At 44.2% G+C, this 25,000-nt stretch overlaps 1 protein-coding gene across 4 annotated transcripts in view; it reads left to right on the top strand.

Moving 5' to 3' along the window:
- Window positions 1–25,000, top strand: part of LOC106613135 (ephrin type-A receptor 4) — a 96,116-nt gene that overhangs the window by 37,653 nt on the left and 33,463 nt on the right. For all 4 annotated transcript variants that reach the window (XM_014215095.2, XM_045724724.1, XM_045724723.1 and 1 more), the window contains exon 5: window positions 13,284–13,619. In XM_014215095.2, coding sequence (XP_014070570.2) covers window positions 13,284–13,619 — 336 coding nt within the window. The remainder of the gene's footprint in view (window positions 1–13,283; window positions 13,620–25,000) is intronic.

Below are 25,000 nucleotides of genomic sequence, written 5' to 3' on the forward strand. Positions count from 1 at the left end.
AGGGTCTTTAACCTACTGGCAGGGTCTGATTTAGTAGTAGTTTCTAGTAGGGTCTTTAACCTACTGGCAGGGTCTGATTTAGTAGTAGTTTCTAGTAGGGTCTTTAACCTACTGCAGGGTCTGATTTAGTAGGGTCTAGTAGGCTCTTTAACCTACTGGCAGGGTCTGATTCAGTAGTAGTTTCTAGTAGGGTCTTTAACCTACTGCAGGGTCTGATTTAGTAGTAGTTTCTAGTAGGGTCTTTAACCTACTGCAGGGTCTGATTTAGTAGTAGTTTCTAGTAGGGTCTTTAACCTACTGCAGGGTCTGATTTAGTAGTAGTTTCTAGTAGGGTCTTTAACCTACTGGCAGGGTCTGATTTAGTAGTAGTTTCTAGTAGGGTCTTTAACCTACTGCAGGGTCTGATTTAGTAGTAGTTTCTAGTAGGGTCTTTAACCTACTGCAGGGTCTGATTTAGTAGTAGTTTCTAGTAGTGTCTTTAACCTACTGCAGGGTCTGATTTAGTAGTAGTTTCTAGTAGGGTCTTTAACCTACTGCAGGGTCTGATTTAGTAGTAGTTTCTAGTAGGGGTCTTTAACCTACTGGCAGGGTCTGATTTAGTAGTAGTTTCTAGTAGGGTCTTTAACCTACTGCAGGGTCTGATTTAGTAGTAGTTTCTAGTAGGGTCTTTAACCTACTGGCAGGGTCTGATTTAGTAGTAGTTTCTAGTAGGGTCTTTAACCTACTGCAGGGTCTGATTTAGTAGTAGTTTCTAGTAGGGTCTTTAACCTACTGCAGGGTCTGATTTAGTAGTAGTTTCTAGTAGGGTCTTTAACCTACTGCAGGGTCTGATTTAGTAGTAGTTTCTAGTAGGGTCTTTAACCTACTGGCAGGGTCTGATTTAGTAGTAGTTTCTAGTAGGGTCTTTAACCTACTGCAGGGTCTGATTTAGTAGTAGTTTCTAGTAGGGTCTTTAACCTACTGGCAGGGTCTGATTTAGTAGTAGTTTCTAGTAGGGGTCTTTAACCTACTGGCAGGGTCTGATTTAGTAGTAGTTTCTAGTAGGGTCTTTAACCTACTGGCAGGGTCTGATTTAGTAGTAGTTTCTAGTAGGGTCTTTAACCTACTGGCAGGGTCTGATTTAGTAGTAGTTTCTAGTAGGGTCTTTAACCTACTGGCAGGGTCTGATTTAGTAGTAGTTTCTAGTAGGGTCTTTAACCTACTGGCAGGGTCTGATTTAGTAGTAGTTTCTAGTAGGGTCTTTAACCTACTGGCAGGGTCTGATTTAGTAGTAGTTTCTAGTAGGGTCTTTAACCTACTGCAGGGTCTGATTTAGTAGTAGTTTCTAGTAGGGTCTTTAACCTACTGCAGGGTCTGATTTAGTAGTAGTTTCTAGTAGGGTCTTTAACCTACTGGCAGGGTCTGATTTAGTAGTAGTTTCTAGTAGGGTCTTTAACCTACTGCAGGGTCTGATTTAGTAGTAGTTTCTAGTAGGGTCTTTAACCTACTGGCAGGGTCTGATTTAGTAGTAGTTTCTAGTAGGGGTCTTTAACCTACTGGCAGGGTCTGATTTAGTAGTAGTTTCTAGTAGGGTCTTTAACCTACTGGCAGGGTCTGATTTAGTAGTAGTTTCTAGTAGGGTCTTTAACCTACTGGCAGGGTCTGATTTAGTAGTAGTTTCTAGTAGGGTCTTTAACCTACTGGCAGGGTCTGATTTAGTAGTAGTTTCTAGTAGGGTCTTTAACCTACTGGCAGGGTCTGATTTAGTAGTAGTTTCTAGTAGGGTCTTTAACCTACTGGCAGGGTCTGATTTAGTAGTAGTTTCTAGTAGGGTCTTTAACCTACTGCAGGGTCTGATTTAGTAGTAGTTTCTAGTAGGCTCTGTAACCTACTGGCAGGGTCTGATTTAGTAGTAGTTTCTAGTAGGGTCTTTAACCTACTGCAGGGTCTGATTTAGTAGTAGTTTCTAGTAGGGTCTTTAACCTACTGGCAGGGTCTGATTTAGTAGTAGTTTCTAGTAGGGTCTTTAACCTACTGCAGGGTCTGATTTAGTAGTAGTTTCTAGTAGGCTCTGTAACCTACTGGCAGAGTCTGATTTAGTAGTAGTTTCTAGTAGGGTCTTTAACCTACTGCAGGTTCTGATTTAGTAGTAGTTTCTAGTAGGGTCTTTAACCTACTGCAGGGTCTGATTTAGTAGTAGTTTCTAGTAGGGTCTTTAACCTACTGCAGGGTCTGATTTAGTAGTAGTTTCTAGTAGGGTCTTTAACCTACTGCAGGGTCTGATTTAGTAGTAGTTTCTAGTAGGGTCTTTAACCTACTGGCAGGGTCTGATTTAGTAGTAGTTTCTAGTAGGGTCTTTAACCTACTGCAGGGTCTGATTTAGTAGTAGTTTCTAGTAGAGTCTTTAACCTACTGCAGGGTCTGATTTAGTAGTAGTTTCTAGTAGGGTCTTTAACCTACTGCAGGGTCTGATTTAGTAGTAGTTTCTAGTAGGGTCTTTAACCTACTGGCAGCGTCTGATTTAGTAGTAGTTTCTAGTAGGGTCTTTAACCTACTGCAGAGTCTGATTTAGTAGTAGTTTCTAGTAGGCTCTGTTACCTACTGGCAGGGTCTGATTTAGTCGTTTCTAGTAGGGTCTTTAACCTACTGGCAGGGTCTGATTTAGTAGTAGTTTCTAGTAGGGTCTTTAACCTACTGCAGGGTCTGATTTAGTAGTAGTTTCTAGTAGGGTCTTTAACCTACTGGCAGGGTCTGATTTAGTAGTAGTTTCTAGTAGGGTCTTTAACCTACTGCAGGGTCTGATTTAGTAGTAGTTTCTAGTAGGGTCTTTAACCTACTGGCAGGGTCTGATTTAGTAGTAGTTTCTAGTAGGGTCTTTAACCTACTGGCAGGGTCTGATTTAGTAGTAGTTTCTAGTAGGGTCTTTAACCTACTGCAGGGTCTGATTTAGTAGTAGTTTCTAGTAGGGTCTTTAACCTACTGGCAGGGTCTGATTTAGTAGTAGTTTCTAGTAGGGTCTTTAACCTACTGCAGGGTCTGATTTAGTAGTAGTTTCTAGTAGGCTCTGTAACCTACTGGCAGAGTCTGATTTAGTAGTATTTTCTAGTAGGGTCTTTAACCTACTGCAGGGTCTGATTTAGTAGTAGTTTCTAGTAGGGTCTTTAACCTACTGGCAGGGTCTGATTTAGTAGTAGTTTCTAGTAGGGTCTTTAACCTACTGCAGGGTCTGATTTAGTAGTAGTTTCTAGTAGAGTCTTTAACCTACTGCAGGGTCTGATTTAGTAGTAGTTTCTAGTAGGGTCTTTAACCTACTGCAGGGTCTGATTTAGTAGTAGTTTCTAGTAGGGTCTTTAACCTACTGGCAGCGTCTGATTTAGTAGTAGTTTCTAGTAGGGTCTTTAACCTACTGCAGAGTCTGATTTAGTAGTAGTTTCTAGTAGGCTCTGTAACCTACTGGCAGGGTCTGATTTAGTCGTTTCTAGTAGGGTCTTTAACCTACTGGCAGGGTCTGATTTAGTAGTAGTTTCTAGTAGGGTCTTTAACCTACTGCAGGGTCTGATTTAGTAGTAGTTTCTAGTAGGGTCTTTAACCTACTGGCAGGGTCTGATTTAGTAGTAGTTTCTAGTAGGGTCTTTAACCTACTGCAGGGTCTGATTTAGTAGTAGTTTCTAGTAGGGTCTTTAACCTACTGGCAGGGTCTGATTTAGTAGTAGTTTCTAGTAGGGTCTTTAACCTACTGGCAGGGTCTGATTTAGTAGTAGTTTCTAGTAGGGTCTTTAACCTACTGCAGAGTCTGATTTAGTAGTAGTTTCTAGTAGGGTCTTTAACCTACTGCAGGGTCTGATTTAGTAGTAGTTTCTAGTAGGGTCTTTAACCTACGGCAGGGTCTGATTTAGTAGTAGTTTCTAGTAGGGTCTTTAACCTACTGCAGGGTCTGATTTAGTAGTAGTTTCTAGTAGGGTCTTTAACCTACTGCAGGGTCTGATTTAGTAGTAGTTTCTAGTAGGGTCTTTAACCTACGGCAGGGTCTGATTTAGTAGTAGTTTCTAGTAGGGTCTTTAACCTACTGCAGGGTCTGATTTAGTAGTAGTTTCTAGTAGGGTCTTTAACCTACTGCAGAGTCTGATTTAGTAGTAGTTTCTAGTAGGGTCTTTAACCTACTGCAGGGTCTGATTTAGTAGTAGTTTCTAGTAGGGTCTTTAACCTACTGCAGGGTCTGATTTAGTAGTAGTTTCTAGTAGGGTCTTTAACCTACTGGCAGGGTCTGATTCAGTAGTAGTTTCTAGTAGGGTCTTTAACCTACTGGCAGGGTCTGATTTAGTAGTAGTTTCTAGTAGGGTCTTTAACCTACTGCAGGGTCTGATTTAGTAGTAGTTTCTAGTAGGGTCTTTAACCTACTGGCAGGGTCTGATTTAGTAGTAGTTTCTAGTAGGCTCTGTAACCTACTGCAGGGTCTGATTTAGTAGTAGTTTCTAGTAGGGTCTTTAACCTACTGCAGGGTCTGATTTAGTAGTAGTTTCTAGTAGGGTCTTTAACCTACTGCAGGGTCTGATTTAGTAGTAGTTTCTAGTAGGGTCTTTAACCTACTGCAGGGTCTGATTTAGTAGTAGTTTCTAGTAGGGTCTTTAACCTACTGCAGGGTCTGATTTAGTAGTAGTTTCTAGTAGGGTCTTTAACCTACTGCAGAGTCTGATTTAGTAGTAGTTTCTAGTAGGGTCTTTAACCTACTGGCAGGGTCTGATTTAGTAGTAGTTTCTAGTAGGGTCTTTAACCTACTGGCAGGGTCTGATTTAGTAGTAGTTTCTAGTAGGGTCTTTAACCTACTGCAGGGTCTGATTTAAGTAGTAGTTTCTAGTAGGGTCTTTAACCTACTGCAGGGTCTGATTTAGTAGTAGTTTCTAGTAGGGTCTTTAACCTACTGCAGGGTCTGATTTAGTAGTAGTTTCTAGTAGGGTCTTTAACCTACTGGCAGGGTCTGATTTAGTAGTAGTTTCTAGTAGGGTCTTTAACCTACTGGCAGGGTCTGATTTAGTAGTAGTTTCTAGTAGGGGTCTTTAACCTACTGCAGGGTCTGATTTAGTAGTAGTTTCTAGTAGGCTCTGTAACCTACTGGCAGGGTCTGATTTAGTAGTAGTTTCTAGTAGGGTCTTTAACCTACTGCAGGGTCTGATTTAGTAGTAGTTTCTAGTAGGGTCTTTAACCTACTGCAGGGTCTGATTTAGTAGTAGTTTCTAGTAGGGTCTTTAACCTACTGCAGGGTCTGATTTAGTAGTAGTTTCTAGTAGGGTCTTTAACCTACTGCAGGGTCTGATTTAGTAGTAGTTTCTAGTAGGGTCTTTAACCTACTGCAGGGTCTGATTTAGTAGTAGTTTCTAGTAGGGTCTTTAACCTACTGCAGGGTCTGATTTAGTAGTAGTTTCTAGTATGGTCTTTAACCTACTGGCAGGGTCTGATTTAGTAGTAGTTTCTAGTAGGGTCTTTAACCTACTGCAGGGTCTGATTTAGTAGTAGTTTCTAGTAGGGTCTTTAACCTACTGGCAGGGTCTGATTTAGTAGTAGTTTCTAGTAGGGTCTTTAACCTACTGCAGGGTCTGATTTAGTAGTAGTTTCTAGTAGGGTCTTTAACCTACTGGCAGGGTCTGATTTAGTAGTAGTTTCTAGTAGGGTCTTTAACCTACTGCAGATTCTGATTTAGTAGTAGTTTCTAGTAGGGTCTTTAACCTACTGGCAGGGTCTGATTTAGTAGTAGTTTCTAGTAGGGTCTTTAACCTACTGCAGGGTCTGATTTAGTAGTAGTTTCTAGTAGGGTCTTTAACCTACTGCAGGGTCTGATTTAGTAGTAGTTTCTAGTAGGGTCTTTAACCTACTGCAGGGTCTGATTTAGTAGTAGTTTCTAGTAGGGTCTTTAACCTACTGGCAGGGTCTGATTTAGTAGTAGTTTCTAGTAGGGTCTTTAACCTACTGCAGGGTCTGATTTAGTAGTAGTTTCTAGTAGGGTCTTTAACCTACTGCAGGGTCTGATTTAGTAGTAGTTTCTAGTAGGGTCTTTAACCTACTGGCAGGGTCTGATTTAGTAGTAGTTTCTAGTAGGGTCTTTAACCTACTGCAGGGTCTGATTTAGTAGTAGTTTCTAGTAGGGTCTTTAACCTACTGGCAGGCTCTGATTTAATAGGGTCTAGTAGGCTCTGTAACCTACTGCAGGGTCTGATTTAGTAGTAGTTTCTAGTAGGGTCTTTAACCTACTGCAGGGTCTGATTTAGTAGTAGTTTCTAGTAGGGTCTTTAACCTACTGGCAGGGTTATAGACCAAATATGTGGCCTTATACATCAAATCAAATTTGATTTGTCACATGCGCCAAATACAACAGTTTAGACCTTACTGTGAAATGCTTACTTACAAGCCCTTAACCAACAATGCAGTTTAAAGAAAATAGAGTTAATTAAATATTTACTAAATAAACTAAAGTAAAAAATAAAATAAAAATAACACAATAAAAGAACAATTCCGAGGCTATATACAGAATGTACTGAGTCAATGTTCACGGGGAACAGGTTAGTTGAGGTAATTTCTACATGTAGGTAGGGGTAAAGTGACTATGCATAGATAATTAACAGCGAGTAGCAGCAGTGTCAATGCAAATAGTCCGGGTGGCCATTTGATTACTCCGTGACCTGTCTGTGAGTTGGGTGACCTCTGACATTTGACCCCTGTCTGTTCCTTTGTCTGTCTATCCGTGTTATAATTTTATGTGGTGCTCTGTGTCTACCACATGTCAGACCCTTATAATTACAGCTGCCACTCAAGCATTCATCCACCCATCTCTCACCTCTTTAATGCTCCCTCCCTCTCTCTCTCTCTCTCTCTCTCTCTCTCTCTCTCTCTCTCTCTCTCTCTCTGTTTCTCTCTCTCTCTGCTTTTCTCTGTTTCTCACTCTCTCTGTTTCTCTCTCTCTCTCTGTTTCTCTCACTCTTTCTCTTTCTCTGTTTCTCTCTCTCTCTCTGTCTTGCACAAAACACACTCACGTCACAAAAACAGACTGAAAAAAGTCTTAAACTAATTTCCCAGTTCGCCCTGCTGGAGGTCAGACAGGGAAAACACTGGCATCCTGGTAATTGGTGTGTGTATTGTGCATATGTGCTTATGCGTGTGTGACTCTGTGGGTAATTGAAAACGTTTTCCCCTCTCTTCGCTCTGGGTCCTCCGATGGCGGTTGATGATTAGAACTGAATGCTGTGTAATCCCACAGACGTGTGCTGCGTGGATAGGCGTTCTATCACTCCTTTTCTCCCTCTATCCTTGAACCCTTTTTGATTTGTTAGTCAGGTAATCACCTGGTTATTACGTTGGTTAAATGACTGTATTGTGTGTAATATAGAGTTGAGCAGAGCAGGGACACATGGGGGTGGTCTCAGTCAGTGTTATTCCCAGTTTTCCTAGTGGTGGTTTGGCAGTGGGGAGAGAGTCGGTGGAAAGGGGGAGAGGGGGAGAAAGGGGGGTTGAGTAAATCCCTCTCGGATGGTAATGACAGGGTCCATGCTCTGGCCAATTTTCCCTGTGCTCCCTCATGGCCCAACTCAGCACTCAGCCAACAATTACTGAGACAGAAAGAAAGAGGGAGAAGGAGAGGAGGTGGAGGACTGGGGTGAGGGAGGTGGGATGGAGGGGATAGTGGGGGAGTGGGATACGGAGGGTAGGGTGAGTAGGGAATGAAGAGAAAGGAAAAATAGGAAATATGGAGGGAAAAGGGAGAACAAAAGAATGTTGGTGAACACTTTAACCAGGATTTATCCCTCCTTCTGTTTGTCCAAATGCTTAGTTAACATGGTGGAAAAAGTTTCAGGCAACGACGTGGTAACGTTTAGGTAGTGTTTTGGTAGTGTTTATGCAAAGTGTTGGTAGTGTTTTGGTAAAGTCAGGGTGGTATTTTTGTAAAGTTTTGGTAGTGTTTTGGTAAAGTTTTGGTAGTGTTTGGCAAAGTGTTAGTAGTGTTTTGGTAGTGTTCGGTAAAGTGTTAGTAGTGTTTTGGTAAAGTTTTGGTAGTGTTTTGGCAAAGTGTTAGTAGTGTTTTGGTAAAGTTTTGGTAGTGTTTTGGCAAAGTGTTAGTAGTGTTTGGTAAAGTGTTAGTAGTGTTTTGGTAAAGTTTTGGTGGTGTTTTGGAAAGTGTTAGTAGTGTTTTGGTAGTGTTTGGTAGTGTTTTGGTAAAGTTTTGGTAGTGTTTGGTAACGTGTTAGTAGTGTTTTGGTAAAGTTTTGGTAGTGTTTTGGTAACGTGTTAGTGGTGTTTTGGTAAAGTTTTGGTAGTGTTTTGGTAACGTGTTAGTGGTGTTTTGGTAAAGTTTTGGTAGTGTTTTGGAAGTGCTGCGGTTGCATTCCCACTGTTTAATTACCCAATGTCAGTCCCAGCTGATGGCTCCCTCTCCCCCACTGTCCTGTTCTCCCTCTCTCACTCTCTCCTATGCTCCTCCTCTCCATCTGGACAGTTCTGGGAGCAACAGGTATGGCCAAAGGCAGTGTGCATGGAATGTGGGAGACCAGGGAGCTTCTGGAATAAAGTTATACAGCGCAGCACGACTTACCATGGCAACAAAGAGCAGACAGACACAAACACATCTTACTGACAAAGACGCACACACACACACACACACGCACGCACGCACGCACGCACGCACGCACGCACGCACACACACACACACACACACACACACACAGAATGCATTATCTCCAGTGCTCAGACATGGACCCAAAACCCCATTGTGCTGAGGGACAAAACCCTTCCTTTTGTGACAGAAAAGAGAACTGTTTAATAGCTCAGTGTTCTAGCAGGAAACCACAGAAACAGGAAGACTGCTACATTGAACCTTACATGACAAAAGACCATTAGAGTGATGGTTCTGTAGCCACCGTCACCTTAATATAGAAACCATCATCTATAACTGACTGGATGGAGGGGTGAGGGAGGACATGATGAGGGAGGCTTCATCATAATGTTTAATGAGAACTGATAATGGATTGTCAGAAGGGGGAGGTGGTGAAGGTAGGAGTGATACTAATATTAACCATGTACACACACACACACACACACACACACACACACACACACACACACACACACACACACACACACACACACACACACACACACACACACACACACACCAACTATACATGAGGACCCACACCAGTTCTCCTCTTTACTTTCTGTCCCTCTCTCTAATCCTCTCTCTATCCCTCTCTCTATCCCTCTCTCTACCCCTCTCTCTACCCCTCTCTCTATCCCTCTCGCTATCCCTCTCTCCATCCCTCTCTCTACCCCTCTCTCTATCCCTCTCTCTACCCCTCTCTCTACCCCTCTCTCTACACCTCTCTCTATCCCTCTCTCTATCCCTCTCTCTATCCCTCTCTCTACCCCTCTCTCTACTTCTCTCTCTATCCCTCTCTCTACCCCTCTCTCTATTCCTCTCTCTACCCCTCTCTCTACCCCTCTCTCTATCCCTCTCCCTATCCCTCTCTCTACCCCTCTCTCTACCCCTCTCTCTATCCCTCTCTCTACCCCTCTCTCTATTCCTCTCTCTACCCCTCTCTCTATCCCTCTCTCTACCCCTCTCTCTATTCCTCTCTCTATCCCTCTCTCTATCCCTCTCTCTATCCCTCTCTCTACCCCTCTCTCTACCCCTCTCTCTATCTCTCTCTCTATCCCTCTCTCTATCCCTCTCTCTACCCCTCTCTCTACCCCTCTCTCTATCTCTCTCTCTATCTCTCTCTCTATCCCTCTCTCTATCCCTCTCTCTACCCCTCTCTCTACCCCTCTCTCTACCCCTCTCTCTATCCCTCTCTCTACCCCTCTCTCTATTCCTCTCTCTACCCCTCTCTCTATCCCTCTCTCTACCCCTCTCTCTATTCCTCTCTCTATCCCTCTCTCTATCCCTCTCTCTATCCCTCTCTCTACCCCTCTCTCTACCCCTCTCTCTATCTCTCTCTCTATCCCTCTCTCTATCCCTCTCTCTACCCCTCTCTCTACCCCTCTCTCTATCTCTCTCTCTATCTCTCTCTCTATCCCTCTCTCTATCCCTCTCTCTACCCCTCTCTCTACCCCTCTCTCTATCTCTCTCTCTATCTCTCTCTCTATCCCTCTCTCTACCCCTCTCTCTACCCCTCTCTCTATCTCTCTCTCTATCCCTCTCTCTATCCCTCTCTCTACCCCTCTCTCTACCCCTCTCTCTATCTCTCTCTCTATCCCTCTCTCTATCCCTCTCTCTACCCCTCTCTCTACCCCTCTCTCTATCTCTCTCTCTATCCCTCTGTCTACCCCTCTCTCTATCTCTCTCTCTATTCCTCTCTCTACCCCTCTCTCTACCCCTCTCTCTACCCCTCTCTCTATCCCTCTCTCTATCCCTCTCTCTACCCCTCTCTCTACCCCTCTCTCTATCCCTCTCTCTACCCCTCTCTCTACCCCTCTCTCTACCCCTCTCTCTATCCCTCTCTCTATCCCTCTCTCTATCCCTCTCTCTACCCCTCTCTCTACCCCTCTCTCTACCCCTCTCTCTATCCCTCTCTCTATCTCTCTCTACCCCTCTCAATATCCATTTCTCTACCCCTCTCTCTATCCCTACCCCTCTCTCTACCCCTCTCTCTACCCTTCTCTCTATCTCTCTCTACCCCTCTCAATATCCCTCTCTCTATCCCTCTCTCTATCCCTCTCTCTATCCCTCTCTCTACCCCTCTCTCTATCCCTCTCTATATCCCTCTCTCTACCCCTCTCTCTACCCCTCTCTCTATCCCTCTCCCTACCCCTCTCTCTATCCCTCTCTCTACCCCTCTCTCTATCCCTCTCTCTACCCCTCTCTCTATCCCTCTCTCTATCCCTCTCTCTATCCCTCTCTCTACCCCTCTCTCTATCTCTCTCTCTACCCCTCTCTCTACCCTTCTCTCTATCTCTCTCTACCCCTCTCAATATCCCTCTCTCTACCCCTCTCTCTATCCCTCTCTCTATCCCTCTCTCTATCCCTCTCTCTACCCCTCTCTCTATCCCTCTCTCTATCCCTCTCTCTATCCATCTCTCTACCCCTCTCTCTATCCCTCTCTCTATCCCTCTCTCTACCCCTCTCTCTACCCTCTCTCTATCCCTCTCTCTATCCCTCTCTCTACCTCTCTCTACCCCTCTCTCTATCCCTCTCTCTACCCCTCTCTCTATCCCTCTCTATCCCTCTCTACCCCTCTCTCTATTCCTCTCTCTACCCCTCTCTCTATCCCTCTCTCTACCCCTCTCTCTACCCCTCTCTCTATCCCTCTCTCTACCCCTCTCTCTATCCCTCTCTCTACCCCTCTCTCTATCCCTCTCTGTATCCCTCTCTCTACCCCTCTCTCTACCCCTCTCTCTACCCCTCTCTCTATCCCTCTCTCTATCCCTCTCTCTACCCCTCTCTCTAGCCCTCTCTCTATCCCTCTCTCTACCCCACTCTCTATCCCTCTCTCTACCCCTCTCTCTACCCCTCTCTCTATCCCTCTCTCTACCCCTCTCTCTATCCCTCTCTCTATCCCTCTCTCTATCCCTCTCTCTACCCCTCTCTCTAGCCCTCTCTCTATCCCTCTCTCTATCCCTCTCTCTACCCCTCTCTCTACCCCTCTCTCTATCCCTCAATCCAAAAGGCTAATTTCCACCCAAACCATCTGTACAGACTATAAGGAGCCTTTAGGTCCCTTTCAGTTGGAATGACCCCCTCCCTTTCTCTTTCTTTCCCGCTCCCCTCTCCAGTACAGACCCTGTCCTCCATTCTAATCATTGACTTTTTGCTTCCTGGATGAACAGACGGTGTTTGTCTTCTCCTTCTGTCCCCCCCTCCTCTCTCTCTATCCCTCTCTCTATCCCTCTCTCTACCCCTCTCTCTACCCCTCTCTCTATTCCTCTCTCTACCCCTCTCTCTATCCCTCTCTCTACCCCTCTCTCTATCCCTCTCTCTACCCCTCTCTCTATCCCTCTCTCTACCCCTCTCTCTATCCCTCTCTCTATCCCTCTCTCTACCCCTCTCTCTACCCCTCTCTCTACCCCTCTCTCTACCCCTCTCTCTATCCCTCTCTCTACCTCTCTCTCTACCCCTCTCTCTACCCCTCTCTCTACCCCTCTCTCTACCCCTCTCTCTATCCCTCTCTCTATCCCTCTCTCTATCCCTCTCTCTACCCCTCTCTCTATCCCTCTGTCTACCCCTCTCTCTATCTCTCTCTCTATTCCTCTCTCTACCCCTCTCTCTACCCCTCTCTCTACCCCTCTCTCTATCCCTCTCTCTATCCCTCTCTCTATCCCTCTCTCTACCCCTCTCTCTATCCCTCAATCCAAAAGGCAAATTTCCACCCAAACCATCTGTACAGACTATAAGGAGCCTTTAGGTCCCTTTCAGTTGGAATGACCCCCTCCCTTTCTCTTTCTTTCCCGCTCCCCTCTCCAGTACAGACCCTGTCCTCCATTCTAATCATTGACTTTTTGCTTCCTGGATGAACAGACGGTGTTTGTCTTCTCCTTCTGTCCCCCCCTCCTCTCTCTCTCTCTCTCTCTCTCTCTCTCTCTCTCTCTCTCTCTCTCTCTCTGTTTCTCTATGTAATCATTTATTGCCATGTCGCTCCTCCAAAAATAACACTGATAATTAATTTCCATTGTGAAATGATTCGTCAGTAGGACGTGTCCATCCCTTTGCTCTCCCATGTGACCTTCATTACTCAGAGGGGAGGTTACGGTTAACTTATTTACTGTAATGTGAATACAGAGTGAAACATTATAAAACACAGACCCTAGATCAGGTCACTTCTTAATTACAGGGTTGAAAACAAACTCTGTCAAATAAGAAGGTCCCTAAGAAAGTCCCATGGACAGATCTGGGACCAGCAGGGTTAGGCTCACTGCCATGGTAACTTACTACACATCCAACAGTTAGTTGATTTGATATCTTGACTAAACCAAGTTGAAGTTGGTCTTCCTAACTTCCCTTTTGAAAAGAAAAAAAGACTTCAGGAGTTGTTCAGATAGCTAGTTCACTCAATTCCAATCGGTTAGCAGTGACTGCAAACTAGAATAAGGATTTAATCACTTAGCTACATCCACCACAGACAAACACTATTATTGATTTCCCCAAAACAAAACATTTAAATGATTTAGTGTTAATGATTATGCAACACCAAAGTCAACTCAGTCACTTAAAACCTAGTTGTGTCCCACAGCTGCTTTGTCTGACAGTATACCCATGAGTTTGGCAAAGTGAGAGTACTCCAGACCACCTCTCTAACCCTGTACCTTTCTCTCCCTCCTATCGGTCCCAGGGCCCCCGACGGCTCCGCTCCACCTCATCTCCAATGTCAATGAGACGTCGGTCAACTTGGAGTGGAGCACCCCCCTCTCCTCTGGCGGACGCCAGGACCTCAGCTACAACGTGGTGTGTAAACTCTGTGGGCCCGAGGGGACACGGTGTCAGCCCTGTGGGAACGGGGTCCACTTCAGCCCCCAGCAGCTGAGCCTCAGGGCCACCAAGGTGTCTATCAATGACCTGCAGGCCCACACAAACTACACCTTTGAGATCTGGGCTGTCAACGGGGTCTCCCAGCAGAGCCCTGGACCTGAGCAGGCCGTGTCGGTGACAGTCACTACCAACCAGGCTGGTGAGTTTGGGTTGGGGTTGGTTGGGGGGAGATGTGTCTGGGTGGGGAGAGAGAGATGCTGGAGACTGTTGTTGTTGGTTGTGTTGTCTTGGTAAAGGCTGAGATGCGCTTTGAATGTTTGAATATCCGTTCCTTTTTCTTTTCTTTTCAAGGGAATGGGGAATCAGACAACATTTCCATTCTAATGAATTGTATTGATTTGGTTAGACTTAATTAAGTTGTTGCGGTCTGTTGGGTAGGGCTGTGTGTGAGTGTCTGTGTCCTTGCCTGTGTGTGTGTATTGTTCCATTGGAGTGGGATCATGAATACCATGCCTGGCCCTCTACAACCACAGTAGAGCTCTCTGTCTCTCTGCCTGGTGGTGCGCTGAAAGGCCCCTATTGTTTTGTCGTTCGGCCATTTTTTCTCCAGTTGTTGTGCAAATGTGTTTTATGGCTGTGACCTTCCCTTTCCCTGTGATAGATGATTCTTACCTCTGGTTTTACTGCTGTGTTTTGGGTGGCGGGTTAAGTGCCTTTTTGTGTTGTTGATTTTATCACTGATTTTCATCCCTGGGAAAAGAGAATATCTCTTTCTGGTTAGGACAGTGACTGGGGGATTCTGACTGGCAATTTAAGGACATGATGGCTTGATTAATCTGGTCTGGGGAGAAAGGGGAGATGAATGGATCTAGAGCTGCTGTAAAACCAGTTGTCCTGCGAGCCAAACCTATGTCAGAGTTGTGTTAGCTAAGCTGATTCTCTCTGTCTCTCTCTCTCTCTGTCTCTCTCTCTCTCTCTTTCTCTCTTTCTCTCTTTCTCTCTGTCTCTCTCTTTCTCTCTGTCTCTCTCTCTCTCTCTCTCTCTCTCTCTCTCTGTCTCTCTCTCTGTCTCTCTGTCTCTCTCTCTCTCTTTCTCTCTCTCTTTCTCTCTTTCTCTCTTTCTCTCTTTCTCTCTGTCTCTCTCTCTCTGTCTCTCTCTCTCTCTCTCTGTCTCTCTCTCTGTCTCTCTCTCTTTCTCTCTGTCTCTCTCTCTCTCTTTCTCTCTCTCTTTCTCTCTCTCTTACTCACTCTCTCTCACTCTCTCTCTCTTTCTTTCTCTCTTTCTCTCTCTCTCTCTCTCTTTCTCTCTTTCTCTCTCTCTTACTCACTCTCTCTCACTCTCTCTTTCTCTCTCTTTCTCTCTCATTCACACACACATACAGCACATACACACACATACAGATTAATATCCCTGTGTGTAGCTCTGGGGTGATCATCTTACTGGAAATAGTGAGATATATTAATGATGTTGCCTTTGGCTCGTCAATAAACCATGTCTCACAACTGTTCTCCATTCTCTAATACTTAAATTAAGTTGGCCCTCCACAGCTGAAGAGATTGTGAGTGTGTGTGGATGCGTAGTCATGCTTGTGCGTGCGTGTGAGGCAAAAATGTCTGCGTGTGCAGGTTCTTTTGTGTGTTGTGTAGACTGTGTGCATGTGTCTGTGAGTGTGTGTGTGTTTTAGTTAGAGAATGCCTGTGCATGTGTGTGTGAGTGTGTGTGTATTTTGTGGCTGTGGCTGACCCTCTCTCTATATCACCCCCATCCAGACAGTCATCTGTGGCTGACCCTCTCTATATATCACCCCCATCCAGACAGCCATCTGTGGCTGACTATCTCTCTATATCACCCCCATCCAGACAGCCATCTGTGGCTGACCCTCTCTATATATCACCCCCATCCAGACAGCCATCTGTGGCTGACTATCTCTCTATATCACCCCCATCCAGACAGTCATCTGTGGCTGACCCTCTCTCTATATCACCCCCATCCAGACAGCCATCTGTGGCTGACTATCTCTCTATATCACCCCCATCCAGACAGTCATCTGTGGCTGACCCTCTCTCTATATCACCCCCATCCAGACAGTCATCTGTGGCTGACCCTCTCTATATATCACCCCATCCAGACAGTCATCTGTGGCTGACTATCTCTCTATTTCACCCCCATCCAGACAGCCATCTGTGGCTGACTATCTCTCTATATCACCCCCATCCAGACAGTCATCTGTGGCTGACCCTCTCTCTATATCACCCCCATCCAGACAGCCATCTGTGGCTGACCCTCTCTCTATATCACCCCCATCCAGAGAGTCATCTGTGGCTGACCCTCTCTCTATTTCACCCCCATCCAGACAGTCATCTGTGGCTGACTATCTCTCTATATCACCCCCATCCAGACAGTCATCTGTGGCTGACCCTCTCTCTATATCACCCCCATCCAGACAGTCATCTGTGGCTGACCCTCTCTCTATATCACCCCATCCAGACAGTCATCTGTGGCTGACCATCTCTCTATTTCACCCCCATCCAGACACAATGGATTAGTCATTTGTTATGATAGACGTTTATGACAGATGTGTCATGATATTATGATAGATGTGTTATGATAGATGTGTCATGATATTATGATATATGCATTATGATAGATGTGTTATGATATATGTGTCATGATATTATGATAGATGTGTTATGATAGATGTATTATGATATTATGATAGATGTGTTATGACAGATGTGTTATGATAGATGTATTATGATATATGTGTTATGATAGATGTATTATGATATGTGTTATGATAGATGTATTATGATATTATGATAGATGTATTATGATATATGTGTTATGATATTATGGTAGATGTATTATAATAGATGTGTTATCATAGATGTATTATGAAAGATGTATTACGATATTATGATATATGTGTTATGATAGATGTGTTATGATAGATGTATTATGATAGATGTGTTATGATAGATGTATTATGATAGATGTATTATGATAGATGTGTTATGATAGATGTATTATGATAGATGTATTATGATAGATGTATAATGATAGATGTGTTATGATAGATGTATTGTGATAGATGTATTACGATAGAAGTATTATGACAGATGTATTATGATATCATGATAGATGGGTTATGATAGATGTATTATGGTATAATGATAGATGTGTTATGATAGATGTGTTATGATAGATGTGTTATGATATTATGATAGATGTATTATGATAGATGTGTTATGATAGCTGTATTTTAATAGATATGTTATGATAGATGTTTTATGATAGATGTATTATGATAGCTGTGTTATGATAGATGTGTTATGATATTATGATAGATGTATTATGATAGATGTATTATGATAGCTGTGTTATGATAGATGTATTATGATAGATGTATTATGATAGATGTGCTATGATAGATGTATTATGATAGATGTATTATGATAGATGTGTTATGATAGATGTATTATGATAGATGTATTATGATAGATGTATTATGATAGATGTGTTATGATAGATGTATTATGATAGATGTATTATGATAGATGTATTATGATAGATGTGTTATGATAGATGTGTTATGATATTATGATAGATGTATTATGATAGATGTATTATGATAGATGTATTATGATATTATGATAGATGTATTATGATAGATGTGTTATGATAGATGTGTTATGATATTATGATAGATGTATTATGATAGATGTGTTATGATAGATTTGTTATGATAGATGTGTTATGATATTATGATAGATGTATTATGATAGATGTGTTATGATAGATGTGCTATGATAGATGTATTATGATAGCTGTGTTATGATAGATGTGTTATGATAGATGTGTTATGATATTATGATAGATGTATTATGATAGATGTGTTATGATAGATGTGCTATGATAGATGAGTTTTGATATTATGATAGATGTATTATGATAGATGTGTGATGATATTATGATAGATGTATTATGATAGATGTATTATGATATTATGATAGATGTATTATGATAGATGTGTTATGATAGATGTATTATGATATTATGATAGATGTATTATGATAGATGTATTATGATATTATGATAGATGTATTATGATAGATGTGTTATGATAGATGTGTTATGATATTATGATAGATGTGTTATGATAGATGTGTTATGATAGATGAGTTTTGATATTATGATAGATGTATTATGATAGATGTGTTATGATAATATGATAGATGTGTTATGATAGATGTATTATGATAGATATATTATGTTAGATGTGTTTCGATATTATGATAGATGTATTATGATATTATGATAGATGTATTATGATAGATGTGTTTCGATATTATGATAGATGTGTGATGATATTATGATAGATGTATTATGATAGATGTATTATGATATTATGGTAGATGTATTATGATAGATGTGTTTCGATATTTTGATAGATGTATTATGATAGATGTGTTTCGATATTATGATAGATGTGTGATGATATTATGATAGATGTATTATGATACATATATTATGATAGATGTATTATGATAGATGTATTATGATAGATGTGTGATGATATTATGATAGATGTATTATGATAGATGTATTATGATAGATGTGTGATGATATTATGATAGCTGTATTATGATAGAGGTGTTATGATAGATGTGTGATGATATTATGATAGATGTATTATGATAGATGTATTATGATATTATGATAGATGTATTATGATAGATGTGTGATGATATTATGATAGATGTATTATGATAGATGTATTATGATATTATGATAGATGTATTATGATAGATGTATTATGATAGATGTGTGATGATATTATGATAGATGTATTATGATAGATGTATTATGATACATATATTATGATAGATGTATTATGATAGATATGTATGATAGATTTGTTATGATAGTCTCTGTGAAAAGCCACTTGGGCCATTGCCCTTGATTAAGGCTGAGGTTTCTGTAGGGAAGAGTGCAGAGGGAAGGAGAGATTCCTACTTTCACCATGAACAATCCCCCTGGTAAATCAGACGGGCTGTAACCCCTTCAGCCCTCTGGATGACGAAAGGGGTGTGTGTGGGGTTGAGGGGTGGCGGTCAGGGTTTTGGGAGGATGTCCAGCTTTGTGCCGACCCCAGGCTGTAAATGAATGTTTTGAATGTTTATGAGATCCAGAATCTTTGGTCTACATCTTGTGTGTGTGTGTTTGTGTGTGTTATGCAGTGTGTGTGTGTATTTGTGTGTGTATGTCTCAATGTGATCCTTGATGTGTGTAATGTGTAGGTAGTGAGTTAGTGCATGCCATGCAAGTGTTTGTTATTGTGTGTGTGTGTGTGTGTGTGTTTCCATCCCTATACTGAATCGGACATGCATGTGAAGACGTGGACGTGGGTGGAAGAAAACTTTTTATTGGGGATCTCGTATGGGGAAATGTTTTCTTGACGCCCTGAAAAGCGTCTCACCACAGTTTTTTCCTCTGCGGCAGCAAATCAAGTGATTCCAATCTGGTAACCAGACTCCAATATAGCGACCACATGTTCTCTACAGCCTTTGTTTCTTTAATGTCAAACCATAATCCACCACATATTCTCCCAACAACACAGTCTGACCACAGCTGGTCCAGTTACCTGAATACCTCAGAAGGAGCATGTTCACAAAGACAAACTCATTCACTCTTTCTCTCTCTCTCTGTTTGACAAACTAACTCACTCAAGAGCGTAACTTACTCACAGGGTCCAACTCTTTCTCACTGTGACATACAGACTCAGAAAGTAGCTCAAAAAGTACCTAGCTCAACAAACTTACCCACAAAGACGTTTCCATCCATCCAGGGAGCAAACATTCAACCAATCTCAGTTTGTCTGTGTTGCTCGTTCCCAACTAATGTGTCTCTGCTAGCTAATATATGCATGGGCTGCTGTGTGACATTGAGTTTCTCCACTGTCTGTGAGAGATAATGTTAGTATGTGTGTTTACATCTGTCTGTTGGTATAATGAGTTTGTGTGTGTGTGTGTGTGTGTGTGTGTGTGTGTGTGTGCCCGCCCACGTGCATTTATGCGAGTGTGAGTGTTGTGGCGGGCGAGCTGTGAAAGACTTTTTGGAGCACATTATTGAGAAATGAGATCTGAATATTCATTGCTGTTCCACTTAGTATTCCAGGAGCGTTTTAGCCCACGCTTTCAGGAGGTGGTAAGACATTACAGATCTGCCCCACATTCATGTCTGTCTACAGAGGTGCTGGGCAGGCAGCTAGTTTACACTGTTATTCTCCAATCTAGCCCTGCTGTTACATCTCTAATCTCCTGCTTCGCCTGTGTTAGCTTGATCCTGGCTCAACGTATGTGAGGCTTACATGTGTCTTATGTGTGTGTGTTTTTGTGTGTGTGTGTTTTATCTCCTCTTAAACTTGTCCCTGATTGATAGTACAGGGTGTGTCCTTCCATTGTAACCTCCACCTCCTCTATACGGAGCCTCAGAAGGAACCACTCACAGAATCACTCATCTTTAACTTCACATTAGCCTTGGGAAAAAGCAACAAGAGGTCCAGAACACGATTAAATCTCCATATCTGTCATCTTTGGAGAACAGATGGATGTGTGGATTACCTAAGGGGAACGGGCAGGGTGACCCTTTGGGTTTCTTGCTGGTCGGGAGTGTCCCTGGCCACCCCCGGGGGGCCCTTCAAATTGGGTCTGGCTGCCAGGCGCTCTCCAGTAAGATTGATCTGAGGGTTGCAAATGGGCACAGTTCTAATTGTTTAACAGAGACGCAACACTTTAGCCTGACCGGCAGGATGACACAACCCAGGGAAATCTATTTACCGCCTCTCGCTCTGAGAGCTGTCTGTACACCCCCCCTTCCACGTTCCAGACCCATCGCCCCCCTCCAATCCCCATCGCCCACACCACTGAAACCAAACCCATCGGTGGTGCTTGGATTCCAGGCCTGGTTGAACTCAATCCCTCTCTAAAAGCCTGGTTGTGTTAGCGTTAGCGTGAACACTAGCCTCCCGGGACAGTAACCCCTGGACTGGTCAGGGGCAATAGAATGTATATAACGTCACAGATAATTCAATCATAATCGAGGATGGGGGTTGCCTCATTAATCACAGCAGTGTAATTGTTTAAAAGGCAGCAGCAGGTAGAATGTGTAGGATAGCAAGGTTAGAGTAGCCAGAGTCACGGGTCAGAGATCCACTTAGCCTCTATAGTAGATCTACTCTAGCTAACTTTACTGTAAATGGCAGACTGTAGGCTACCGAAACATCAGCAACAACGTTTTTCATGTGTTTGTGTTTTAGCTTAGTGACGTGAGGATAATATAAGTTAGCTTATGGTGGAGATTCAGAATAGTCTGTGTGACTGGGTCCGCGTGTGACTGGGTCCGCGTGTGACTGGGTCAATGTGTGACTGGGTCCGTGTGTGACTGGGTCAGTGTGTGACTGGGTCCGCGTGTGACTGGTCGTGTGTGACTGGGTCCGCGTGTGACTGGGTCCGCGTGTGACTGGGTCCGCGTGTGACTGGGTCCGCGTGTGACCGGGTCCGTGTGTGACCGGGTCAATGTGTGACTGGGTCCGTGTGTGACTGGGTCCGTGTGTGACTGGGTCAATGTGTGACTGGGTCCGTGTCTGACTGGGTCTGTGTGTGTAATGTATATGGGGGAAGGGTTATTGGGTATGGAAGCTTTACCAGGGATGTAATTGGAAGCCATTGAGGAGGCGAGAGGCAGGAAGGGTCTGGAAGGGTGTGTGTTTCTCCCTGCAAGGTTCTACCATGCCAACATGTTACTTGCATAAAAATTTTTCTGTGTGACCTGGACATTTTATTTAGGAGCTCCAGTGCGCCTAGAAAAATGAAGGATTCTAGCTTTAATATCTCACATTTGTTCCTTGTGCTCCTAAATGTCTTTGTGTGCCCCTACATTTTTCAACTTAGCCGCACACGTGCTCCTTGTAAAAAAGGTCAGCGTAGAGCCCTGCCCTGTCTGAAGATGTCTTTGACCTCCACCATCCAGCTCTATCTGACTGTGTGTGTGTGTGTACTCTCCCTACCTGTGTGTGTGTGTGTACTCTCCCTACCTGACTGTGTGTGTGTGTATTCTCCCTACCTGTCTGTGTGTGGGTGTGTGTGTGTGTGTGTACTCTCCCTACCTGACTGACTGTGTGTGTGTGTACTCTCCCTACCTGACTGTGTGTGTGTGTGTGTGTGTGTGTGTGTGTGTACTCTCCCTACCTGTCTGTGTGTGTGTGTGTGTACTCTCCCTACCTGACTGTGTGTGTGTGTGTGTGTGTGTGTGTACTCTCCCTACCTGTCTGTGTGTGTGTGTACTCTCCCTACCTGACTGTGTGTGTGTATTCTCCCTACCTGTCTGTGTGTGGGTGTGTGTGTGTGTGTGTGTGTGTGTGTACTCTCCCTACCTGACTGTGTGTGTGTGTGTGTACTCTCTCTACCTGACTGTGTGTGTGTGTGTGTACTCTCCCTACCTGACTGTGTGTGTGTGTGTGTGTGTGTGTGTACTCTCCCTACCTGACTGTGTGTGTGTGTGTGTGTGTACTCTCCCTACCTGACTGTGTGTGTGTGTGTGTATTCTCCCTACCTGTCTGTGTGTGTGTGTGTGTACTCTCCCTACCTGACTGTGTGTGTGTGTGTGTACTCTCCCTACCTGACTGTGTGTGTGTGTGTGTGTGTGTACTCTCTCTACCTGACTGTGTGTGTGTGTGTACTCTCCCTACCTGTCTCTGTGTGTGTGTGTACTCTCCCTACCTGTGTGTGTGTGTGTGTGTGTGTGTGTGTGTGTGTGTGTGTGTGTGTGTGTGTGTGTGTGTGTGTGTGTGTGTGTGTGTGTGTGTGTGTGTGTGTACTCTCCCTACCTGACTGTGTGTGTGTACTCTCCCTACCTGACTGTGTGTGTGTGTGTACTCTCCCTACCTGACTGTGTGTGTGTACTCTCCCTACCTGACTGTGTGTGTGTGTGTGTGTGTACTCTCCCTAACTGACTGTGTGTGTGTGTGTACTCTCCCTACCTGACGTGTGTGTGTGTGTGTGTGTGTACTCTCCCTACCTGACTGTGTGTGTGTGTGTGTGTTCTTTCCTTACCTGTCTGTGTGTGTGTGTGTGTGTGTGTGTGTGTGTGTGTGTGTGTGTGTGTGTGTGTGTGTGTGTGTGTGTGTGTGTGTGTGTGTGTGTGTGTGTGTGTACCCTCCCTACCTGTCTGTGTGTCTTTGTGTGTGTGTGTGTGTGTGTGTGTGTGTGTACTCTCCCTACCTGTCTGTGTGTGTGTGTGTGTGTGTGTACTGTGTGTGTGTGTGTGTGTGTGTGTGTGTGTGTGTGTGTGTGTGTGTGTGTGTGTACTGTCTCGTGTGTGTGTGTCTGTGTGTGTGTACTCTGCCTACCTGTCTGTCTGTCTGTCTGTCTGTCTGTCTGTCTGTCTGTCTGTCTGTCTGTCTGTCTGTCTGTCTGTCTGTCTGTCTGTCTGTCTGTCTGTCTGTCTGTCTGTGTGTGTGTGTGTGTGTGTGTGTGTGTGTGTGTGTGTACTGTCTCTGTGTGTGTGTGTGTGTGTGTCTGTGTGTGTGTGTGTGTGTGTGTGTGTGTCTCTCCCTACCTGTCTCTGTGTGTGTGTGTGTGTGTGTGTGTGTGTTCTCGCCCTACCTGTGTGTGTGTGTGTGTGTGTGTGTGTGTGTGTGTGTGTGTGTGTGTGTGTGTGTGTGTGTGTGTGTGTGTACTCTCCCTACCTGACTGTGTGTGTCTGTGTGTGTGTGTGTGTGTACTCTCCCTACCTGACTGTGTGTGTGTACTCTCCCTACCTGACTGTGTGTGTGTGTGTGTGTGTGTGTGTGTACTCTCCCTACCTGACTGTGTGTGTGTGTACTCTCCCTACCTGACTGTGTGTGTGTGTGTGTGTGTGTGTGTGTGTGTGTACTCTCACTACCTGTCTGTGTGTGTGTGTGTACTCTCCCTACCTGACTGTGTGTGTGTGTGTGTGTGTGTGTGTGTGTGCCCTACCTGTCTGTGTGTGTGTCTCCCTACCTGACTGTGTGTGTGTGTACTCTCCCTACCTGACTGTGTGTGTGTGTGTGTGTGTGTGTGTGTGTGTGTGTGTGTACTCTCCCTACCTGTCTGTGTGTGTGTGTGTGTACTCTCCCTACCTGACTGTGTGTGTGTGTGTGTGTGTGTGTGTACTCTCCCTACCTGTCTGTGTGTGTGTGTGTGTTCTTTCCTTATCTGTCTGTGTGTGTGTGTGTGTGTGTGTGTGTGTGTGTGTGTGTGTGTGTGTGTGTGTGTGTGTGTGTGTGTGTGTGTGTGTGTGTGTGTGTACTCTCCCTACCTGTCTGTGTGTGTGTGTGTGTACTTCACCTGTCTGTGTGTGTGTGTGTGTGTGTGTGTGTGTACTCTCCCTACCTGTCTGTGTGTGTGTGTACTCTCCTACCTGTCTGTGTGTGTGTGTACTCTCCCTACCTGACTGTGTTGTGTGTGTGTGTGTGTGTGTGTGTGTGTGTGTGTGTGTGTGTACTCTCCCTACCTGTCTGTGTGTGTGTGTGTGTACTCTCCCTACCTGACTGTGTGTGTGTGTGTGTGTGTGTGTGTGTGTACTCTCCCTACCTGTCTGTGTGTGTGTGTGTGTTCTTTCCTTATCTGTCTGTGTGTGTGTGTGTGTGTGTGTGTGTGTGTGTGTGTGTGTGTGTGTGTGTGTGTGTGTGTGTGTGTACTCTCCCTACCTGACTGTGTGTGTGTGTGTGTGTGTGTGTACTCCCTACCTGTCTGTGTGTGTGTGTGTGTGTACTGTCTCTGTGTGTGTGTGTGTGTGTGTGTGTGTGTACTGTCTCTGTGTGTGTGTCTGTGTGTGTGTACTCTGCCTACCTGTCTGTCTGTCTGTCTGTCTGTCTGTCTGTCTGTCTGTCTGTCTGTCTGTCTGTCTGTCTGTCTGTCTGTCTGTCTGTCTGTCTGTCTGTCTGTGTGTGTGTGTGTGTGTGTGTACTGTCTTCTGTGTGTGTGTGTGTGTGTGTGTGTGTGTGTGTGTGTGTGTGTGTGTGTCTGTCTGTGTGTGTGTGTGTGTGTGTGTGTGTGTGTGTGTGTGTGTGTGTGTGTGTGTACTGTCTCTGTGTGTGTGTGTGTGTGTGTGTACTCTGCCTACCTGTCTGTGTGTGTGTGTGTGTGTACTTCCCTACCTGACTGTGTGTGTGTGTGTGTGTACTCTCCCTACCTGTCTGTGTGTGTGTGTGTGTTCTTTCCTTATCTGTCTGTGTGTGTGTGTGTGTGTGTGTGTGTGTGTGTGTGTGTGTGTGTGTGTGTGTGTGTGTGTGTGTGTGTGTGTACCCTCCCTACCTGACTGTGTGTGTGTGTGTGTGTGTGTGTGTGTGTACTCTCCCTACCTGTCTGTCTGTGTGTGTGTGTGTGTACCTGTCTCTGTGTGTGTGTGTGTGTGTGTGTGTGTACTGTCTCTGTGTGTGTGTCTGTGTGTGTGTACTCTGCCTACCTGTCTGTCTGTCTGTCTGTGTGTGTGTGTGTCTGTCTGTCTGTCTGTCTGTCTGTCTGTCTGTCTGTCTGTCTGTCTGTGTGTGTGTGT

Source organism: Salmo salar, chromosome ssa09 (assembly GCF_905237065.1).
Source record: "Salmo salar chromosome ssa09, Ssal_v3.1, whole genome shotgun sequence".
Classification (NCBI taxonomy): Eukaryota; Metazoa; Chordata; class Actinopteri; order Salmoniformes; family Salmonidae; genus Salmo; species Salmo salar.